At 36.5% G+C, this 9468-nt stretch overlaps 1 protein-coding gene across 1 annotated transcript in view; it reads right to left on the reverse strand.

Annotated features, from left to right (window-relative positions):
• PIEZO2 (piezo-type mechanosensitive ion channel component 2) overlaps positions 1 to 9468 on the reverse strand; it is a 731335-nt gene that overhangs the window by 172012 nt on the left and 549855 nt on the right. The window contains exon 25 of the mRNA XM_006897012.1: positions 4066 to 4309. Within this exon, the coding sequence (XP_006897074.1) occupies positions 4066 to 4309 (244 nt within the window). The remainder of the gene's footprint in view (positions 1 to 4065; positions 4310 to 9468) is intronic.

The following is a 9468-nucleotide window of genomic DNA, read 5'->3' on the forward strand; positions in this document are numbered from 1 at the left end:
GGGGGAAGAAGAACAAACTGGGGAAGAGGTTAGAGAGAATGGTACAGCAATGAAGGAATGAAAACCCCAAATCCCTGTAAATGTTCATTAATACTAATAAAATGTTTTAATAAAAAAAAGTAATAAAATTTTATAAAATAATAAAAAAAAGAAACCCTCCATTGGGTTTCTAGCCTGTACAGCACAAGGTTTACAGCAGAACTGCTGTCTTCTCCCTCAGAGCAACTAAGGGAACACATTACACACTCTGCTACCAAGAATTCTTAGATGTCTCAGGAGAACTATAGCTTCCTGGAACAAAAACACCCCAATAAAAATAACCCAATAAAAAACCCAAGAACAAAACACATTGAAATGTTAATAGATTTATAAGATAGTTTGAATGATCTTTTTATTTAGTGATTTCTAAATTTCATGTATTTACTTTCAAAATATTTCTATAATTGGAAATCACCTCAAAATAATTGAAGACTGGACTACTGAGTTTTCTTCTTTTGCTTCTAATTCACTATGAAATAAACTTAAATACTTCATAAAATTTAAACAAAAAAAATAGATGAGTAAATGAAGACTCCCTTGTACAGAATTTTCTGCACTTGTAAACACCTTTCTTTTCAAAGTGGAAATCTTGGACAAGTTAAATTTGTGAGCAGGACATTGAATCTCAGGACTTGGGTTTTGGTAAAGTTAGTTTTCTCATTGTCAAAATAAAATTTATACTATTCTCCCATGAGATAATAAAAATACGTTTCAGAGTGTAACTCTTAGAATAGAAACAAAGTATGTACTTCAAGCCTTTTTGGCTAGTTAAGTGGATAATGGAATCATCTTTGTTTCTCGCCTTAAGTTCAAAATATTAATCATTGCATACAATAAAGATGCTGGCCAAATTGTATGTATTTCCTGGGGGGATATAAAAATTAGATGAATAATTGGAATCTTCTAAACTAGTTGTTACCCTACATGAACTCCCCTGGTACCGGACCAGCCATAGCAACATGCTTCCACCCCACCTTTCCATGACTGTGTTTCTGTTCTCTGTTTAAATTCTTTCCTTTTTGGTATTTCTAGAGACAGTAAACATTTATTTTTTTCAAATTTTGGACAAGAGTACTGAATATTCCATGGGCTACCAAAAGGAAAAACAACGCTCTCTTTGAGGAAGCGTAACCAGTGGAGGTGAAACTTCACCTTAAACACTTTGGACATGTTATCAGGAGGGTGCATAAATAAAAGCCACTTTTGACATAGCTTATGTACTGCTAACTCAGAGGCACTACCTCTCTGGTGGTTTCAGTTTACCAATGACTCTGTGGGAGAAAGAGGAGAAATTTCCTCCTGTGTGATGTACAGCTTTGGAAATCCAGAGAAGGTTTAGAAATGAGTTAGTTCTGACTTGATAGCAAAAACCTGAGTTTGGGGTTTTACTCTTAACTAGACTCTTAGTACTTCATTGGACTGTAAACATAATGAATTATTCAAATTTATATTTATGATTACATGGACTTGAGTTTCCATACCTCCATCACATGAATGCACGTGCAAAACAAATAAGCAAATCAAATAGCTTTGACAGTTAAATTGTCTGGTGAGCTCATCTCTGAGTAGATAGGAAGGGGAGAAGCAGTATACCTTTACATCAGCATTCATTTAATGCACTATCGATTGTATTCTCGGAGTAGTAGGAATGGGGGTGAATGGTAAAATAGGGCCAACTAGAAGTATTAACTCTTTCAGCTCATGAAAGGCTGCTGTCTAATTTCCTGTAGCACTAATTTAAATGACACATATGTGGCCTAAAAGGCTTTATGTGACTGAGGCAATGGGGGAAGATATGTCAGTGATGGTGAGGTTGGCTCAGGATATGGCAGGGTACAGAGCTATTAGTCATAGGGTCACCATGAGTCATGGTCTACTTGACAGCACATATAACAACAACAGAATAATCAGGCAGTTTGGGTTATCCATGAGCAAAGCTATTTAATATCATGTTGTTGAAGTTAAGTGCCATCAAGTCAACTACAACTCATAGTGAATCTATAAACAATACATCTGAACCTTGCTCTGTCCTCCACCATCTTCACAATTTCTGATAAGCTGGAGTCCATTGTTATACCCACTGTGTCAATTCATTGTGTTGAGCTTCTTCCTCTTTTTCTCTGAACCTTCAATTTTCTAAGCATGATATCTTTTTCCAAAGATAGACCCATCTTGACAAAATGCTCACAGTATGGTAGGAAAACCTTCACCATTATTGTCTCTAAGGAGTATCCTGGTTGCACTTCATCCAAGATGAACTTTCTGTCCTTTTGGCAGTTCATGGGATATTCAGTATGCTTCACCATAGACACTGATTCTTCAGATACATCTTAGTCTTTAAACTGACATCCTTGCTCTTTAGCACTTTGGAGAGGTCCCTGACAGCAGATTTGCCCAAAGCATCATGTCTTTTATTTCCTTGACTGCTATTACCATGATTGTTGATTGTTAATCCAGTAAAATGAAATCATTAGTAACTTGAACCTTCTCTACATCTGTCCTGATGTTGTCTATTGCTCCAATGGTGAGACATTTTTTCTTCTTGATTTTGAGATGTGATCCATATTGAAGGGTATAGTATTTGATTTTTCGAAGGAAGTGTTTCAAGTTCACTTTCAGTAAGCAAAGTTGTGTTATCTACATAATTCAGTTTGTGAATCTTTCTCCAATTTTAATGCTACATTCTTCTTCAAATAGTCTAACTTCTTGAATTATTGGCTCTGCATACAGATTGAATAGATTTGGAGAAAAGATACATCCTTGATGCATACCTTTTCTGATTTCAAACCACACAGTGTTTTTGTTCTATTCAGACAATGGGTTTTTGGTTTATATATAGGTTTCTCATGAGCATGATTAAGTGTTCTGGGATACTAATTTTTTTTTCTCAATTTTATCCATAATGTTTTATGCATATCTTATCAGTCAAATATTTTATAAAAGGAAGGTGAATTCCCTATACCTATTTTATCTTATAAAATCAGTTGCAATCAAATACTTTATAAGACAATTATTATAAAAATACAAGGATTACTGGTAAGATGTGTATCAAAGTCCAAAGGATGAAGGGGAGGAAGAGGATGGGCTGAGGGTGGGGAGGGGAGGAAATCTAGAAGTCATTGAATTTGGTGGGCAGTGGAAGGGACTAAAGGAAAGATACAGTGTGGACTTGAAGAGCTGGAGTAATGACAGGCATGGATCAGAGGTGATTAACTTTTAAAACACAATGTATGAGAATGATAGTGTAAACTGGAATGCATGAAACACAATATATAAAAGTAAAGCACAGTATATACAGTTTTTCTATGTAAACCAATAGAAAAATTAAAAATAAATGTTAACTCCAGCTCACAACAATCTTAAAATTATCAGAATAGAACTGTGCTCAACGGCAGTTTTACAGGCTGATTTTTTTGAAGTTGATTGCTAGAGTTTTTTCTGGGTGGACTTAATCCTACATCATCTTGGTTAGTGGTTGAGTGTAATAGACATTTGAATAATCTAGAGACACCTACATAGATTTAATTATGTGCTTTAAGCTGGAAATCTGTGTTGAGAGACAACCATGAAGCTGCATCTTACCCATATCTGCCCTCCCCAACTCACTGTTGAATTTAACACACTCATCTTTCCCACCTTGCACTGCTACTGAGAGCTATACTCACATATTCACTTTATTTTATCTTTCTACTTTTTCCCCCTAGGTAAGAGAGTCTATATGAGAGTTCTGATTTAATTCATGTAAGAGCCATGTCACAGTTCACGGTATAAGTGATGACAAATTATCCTTAGTAGGAATAGAATGTAAATGAATAAATTTCAGAGTTTATTGTTTTTGTGACATGACCTTGAGGTGGTGGAAATGAACAAAATGGATTCTGCTTAATGTAGCAAAACAGAAAAAGAGTAATTGATCATTAGAATTCTAAATTTGCAGCATCGCACTTAGAGCTCTTAAGAAGAGAGCAGTGATAGGCTTTTAATAACCACTGATGAATTGTTTATGCTGACATAGAAACCACTTACTGATAGTATATTTTTCATTGTGATCACAAAAATGTTGTATGCAATCAGCCAGTCCCAATAGCGCAGGATGCTCTTGATGGGTTTCAGTAGCAAATCACCCCCAAAGAGCAGGAAGTAGAAACAAGCCACCAAGTAACCCATGCAGAATATGCTGATCCTGGTTGTTCCGGTAATGAATATGATAGTGAGGACGAACCAGAAGAGGTAGCTGAAGATAATCACTTTGGACATGTCTAAGTAAGACCTGAAATAAAAACAAAACCGCAAAACAGTGAAAGGACAATAGCAATAATAATACAAGGGGAAAAAAATAAAGATATTCTTCTTTAAGCATCAATAAAATCTACTCCATCTGTGACTACACATGAAAACACTTTGCAAGTCATATTTAAAGCTCTATAATCATTGCTTGCTTCATGTTGTGTAGTGCATGGAAAATACTTAAATACTTAGTAATGAAGAGACAGCAATGAAGGCACTGTGTGTACTTATCCTCTTATTTTGGCCAAATTGCTCAGAAACAGAAAAATAATATGTTTACCACCTAAGTACAAAATTTCTCTTAGTAATACTCTGTTGTTTTCCTTGTTAGCTAGCATTGAGTCAGTCCCATACCCATGGAAACTTCCTTGTAGCCCTCTATAGTCAATGGGGGATTTTCATTTGCTGGTTTTCAGAAGCAGATGACTGGGCTGTTCTTCCTAGTGTCTTAGAGTCTGCAGACTACACTGAAACCTGCCCAGTATAATGGCAAAATCCCACTGTTCACTGACAAATGTGCAGTGCCTGCATTTGATGTACTTTGTCTATGATTCAAATTCATGTTTTTTACATGGAAAGCAAGAATCTATCACTGAACTACTCTTCCCCATTGCCTTTTTATAGAAAATATGAATTATCTGTATGGCAAAAGAAATCCTCATATATGGGATTCTTATCAGCTAGCCTTGGTACTTTTAAATATAAATGTAACACCATTCTTGCTCAATTTTTCATTCATGTTATAGCAGATCATATGAATGTCTGATTCAAGGTGGCTAATCATCCCTGGACAGATAGGCAACATCATAATAGATAGAGGAAAGATTGAAATTGTCAATGACTTACTCTTACATGGATCTACAATCAACACAGTTGGTATTAGCAATTAAGAGATCAGGAAATGTATTTCACTGGGAAAGTCTGTAGAAAGAGACTCCTCCAAATTATTGAGGAGCAATGATGTCAGTTTGAGGTGCACATGATTAAGATCAGGGTCTCTTCAATCACTTCGTATGCATCTGAGAGCTGGATAATAACTAAAGATGGCAGAAGAATTGATGCCTCTGAGTTGTGGTGTTAGAGAACTGTATTGAATATCCTAAGGACTGCCAAAAGAATAAACAGGTATGTCTTAGAGATAGTTCAACTAGATTGCAGCAAAGGGCTCAAGTATGTCAGAAATTATGAAGATAGTACAAGATAGGACAGGATTCAGATCTGTTGTTCATGGGGTTACTATAAGTCGTACTTCACTCAATGTCATCCATCTACAACAACAACTTGGCTAGTAGAAGATTTGTTAAGATAGAATACTTTTGATGAGCTAGAAATGAATGTATTTAAACAAATTCGTATATCCTGTTGTTGTGAGGTGCTGTTAAGTGAAATATGAGCCCTGTCCTGAACCATCGTCATCATCTCTGGCATACTGGAGCCCATTGTTGAAGTCATCATTTCTTTCTTTCTTTTTTTTTTGTGGCCTTCCTTTCCCTCGTTGACTCTCCATCTTTCCAAGCATGATGTCCCTTTCTAAGGAATAACCTTGCCTAGCTACATGTCTAAAGTGTGAATGATGAAGCATAGCCATCTTAGACTCCAAGGAGCACTCTGGCCGAACTTTCCCTCAAACATATCTATTTATTCTTTTGGCAGTCATGGGATATTCAGCACTTTTCTCCAACACTACAACTCAAAGGCATCAATTCTTCTGTCATCCTTATCCATTGTCTAGCTCTCTGACATGTAGCGGGGATTGAGAAGATTATACTTGAATCAAGATCATCTTAGTGTTCAAACTAACATCATTACTCTTCCTCATTTTAGAGAAGTCCTTGACACCAGACTAGCCCAATATAATAAGTCTCCTGACTTCCTCACTGCTGGTACCGAGGATATTGATTGTTGATCCAAGTAAGATGAAATTATTGACAGCTTCAATCTTTTCACCACTTATCATAATGTTGACTATTGGTCCTGGGCTATCTTTTGTTTTCATGATGTTGAGATGTAATCCATAATAAAGGCTGCAAACATTTCATAAAATCCTCACTTTCAACAAGGACAGTTGTATCATCTGCATAATGCAAATTATTGATGAGTCTTCCTCCTATTCTAATACCCCATTCCTCTTCACAGAGCCCAGCATCATGAATTATTTGTGCAGCATACAGATGGTATGGAGAAAGGATGCAACCCTGCCACACGCTCATCCTAATTTTAAACCATGCAATGCCCTCTGCTCCATCCAGACAACAGCTTCCTGGTCTAGGTATATATTTCTCATAAGCACAATTGAGTGCCCTGGGATTATAATTCTCAATGTTAGCCATAATTTGTTATGATCCACACAGTCAAATGCCTTTGCACAGTCGATAAAACATAGCAAGACTTTATTAGAGTTGGAACTCTCTCCTTGTAGGTGGAGAAGCATACTAATAAATTAGTAATGGACTAGGAGCTTGTTGGTTCCTTCTAGTGCTCTGCTTTGGGGTTTCTCTGGCTGAAGTAATGACATCTGAATGTTGCTGAAGAGGTATACATGTCTGGTATATGCTCATGGTACTGACATCAGGCGTGAGCTACTATATGCACAGGCCCACTTCACCTTTATTTTCTTAACTACAGCTTTGGTTTTTTGTGATTTATTTTCCCATGTTGGGAAGAATTATGTGACAACTATTTCCAAGTATGTTAATTGATCCATAGATTTTTATTTTGCAGATGTTAACAAATACCTCCTTAATAAAAGACTATATTTTTGTTGTTTTTGTTATTTTCATGGCACATGATATAGCAAGATTTAGATCTGTTGTTCAAAGGGTTGGTATGAATTACAGTCAACTTTATGACATGAAATTAAAACAATAGCATGTTAGTGATTAATTACATAGTGAATAAAATAGACAGCAGTTCACTTTTCTTATTTAACTAACTTGTAGTAAATAAGTTCACATTTTTCACCACATAAAAGATTATGCTTGTAGATATGGCTGGTATCTCTCTTTCTTCCAAGCCTTCTAATAAAAGCAAAGCCTCTTTTAAAATTTACAATCCCTGACATAAATGTGGTGAAAATACACGAAACTATTTGCTACAAATAAGTAGAGAAGCACAAGTAAGCTTGTGCTTACCTTGTGCAGTAAGGTAATCCATCCCCAGAGCACACTCAGGGAATGAGTTATATGTTGATAGTACATTTTTTTAAAGTAAGTGAATTGTTGAACCTCATTCTTTTACAGAAAAGCACTTAATGATTCTAAATATTTTAATAATGTCTTTCTAAAATGCATTACACCATTCCTTGACTTCAAACAGGAAGTGAATCAAAAGTCAATGTTTCTCTGTATTCTAAAGACCATCACTAGGAATAATTTGTGACCCAAAAAAGCCATGATAGATGATAAATACATGTATGACTTTCTGCAGTGTGTGTGGTTAGAATATAGTGAAGCTGAGTTGCTAGCATTTCAGTGTGTGTGTGTGTGTGTGTATGTGTGTGTGTGTGAGAGAGAGAGAGAGAGAGAAAGAGAATATGAGACTATTTGCAAGAGGGTACGGACTATGGAGGAGAGAGTGTTAGTGTGGGAGAGAAACAATGGATGTGAGTGAGTGTGTGGCCACACTAGCACACTCCTCATAGATTTCTTGCTTGTCATTGCTAAGAATGCCATTGTTATCCAGAAGGCCCAAATGTCACTAGTTTCAAGTTCTGAAATCTAGAAATCTTGCATGTGAACTTGCAAGAATAATGTGAAAAGCACTAGTATGTACACCCTGAGAGAATTTTGATGCGTTTAAAGAAAGCCTAGGGTTCTGAGTAGTAGTTGTTCAGAGACCTCAGCATTGTCTCTGGCTTCTTGCCAGAGAGCCGGTTGAAGAGAAGATGATTTCTCTATGACAGAGGGGGATGTGCATGGTGTGCTGGCACTTGCTTCATACTCATTATTCTGTTACTTAATAAATTGCTTCACAAGGGGGTCTCTTTTCTAACAGTTCTGATTAAGAAACAGACCTAAACATTTTGAGATAATTTTAAAGATATAGCTTTAAAAATCAGTAGTATATGATGAATCAATATATAGTTTTTCATCAGCAAATATAGTAGCAACACAGAAAAGAGGTAAACTTGAATGTTCTGTTTTGTATTAGTGTTTGTTGTTGGGTACCATCAAGTCTGAACCAATCCACAGTTGACCCTCCAGTGGATTTTCATGTCAGTAAATCATACAAGAGGAGATTGTCCATCCTTCTTCTGCAGAGCAGTTTGTGAATTCAAGCCATGTACTTCGGCAATGTAATTCCTTATCATTAAGCCACCAGACCTCCTTAGTGTTTAATATCTTATTCATAAAAAGAATCCTCAAATCCATGTAACATGTTGTGCTTGAATGAAAACTTGAAAAACAAATTGGTTCTCCATTCAAGCATTCATAGACATTTTGTTTTATAATACAGATTACATAACCACATTGTAACTGCACTCTTCGTGCTTCCTTCCTGTAATTATAATTTTCATTAATCCTTATATCCTACCCTTTCTACCTTAGGAACTTTATCCCTTGCACTCATGCACAGCTGATTGTTCTAAAGAGTGTTTGCCTCCCTGGTACTATCCCTTCCTGCCTCAGGAGCTTTATTCCTTGCACTCATGCATGGCTTACTGTTCTAAAAAGTATGTGACTTCCTGGTGTTATTGTTCACCTTACAGCCTGCCTGATGTTTGGCTGAAAGTTTGGCCACAGGGTGAGTTTAGTTCTAGATTTGAAGGGTGATTAAGGGCCTTAGAGGGTATGTCTTGGGATTCCTAGAGTCTCCATCAGACCAGTAAGCATGCTCATTTTTGTGATTTTTAGTTTTGTTCCCCATGTTCTGGCTACTTTGGTCAAGGCCTGCTACAGAGACTCCGTGTAGAATAGTCATTAGTGGTGGTAAAGCACCATCTCATACTGGTTGGTCTCCAGTACATGAAGGCTGAGGTTCACATGGTTCAGTTGCATTGTTTCCATAGATTTTAAAATTTTCTTCTCTCTTTGTTTCAGAACGTTTGGAACAATATGTCAACAGAGAATTGCCAGATGTGCAGGCTGGATTTAGAAGAGGTCGTGGTACTAGGGATATTATAGCTAATGTCAGATGGATCTT

Source organism: Elephantulus edwardii, unplaced genomic scaffold (assembly GCF_000299155.1).
Source record: "Elephantulus edwardii isolate Elephantulus edwardi_28Jun2011 unplaced genomic scaffold, EleEdw1.0 scaffold00196, whole genome shotgun sequence".
Classification (NCBI taxonomy): Eukaryota; Metazoa; Chordata; class Mammalia; order Macroscelidea; family Macroscelididae; genus Elephantulus; species Elephantulus edwardii.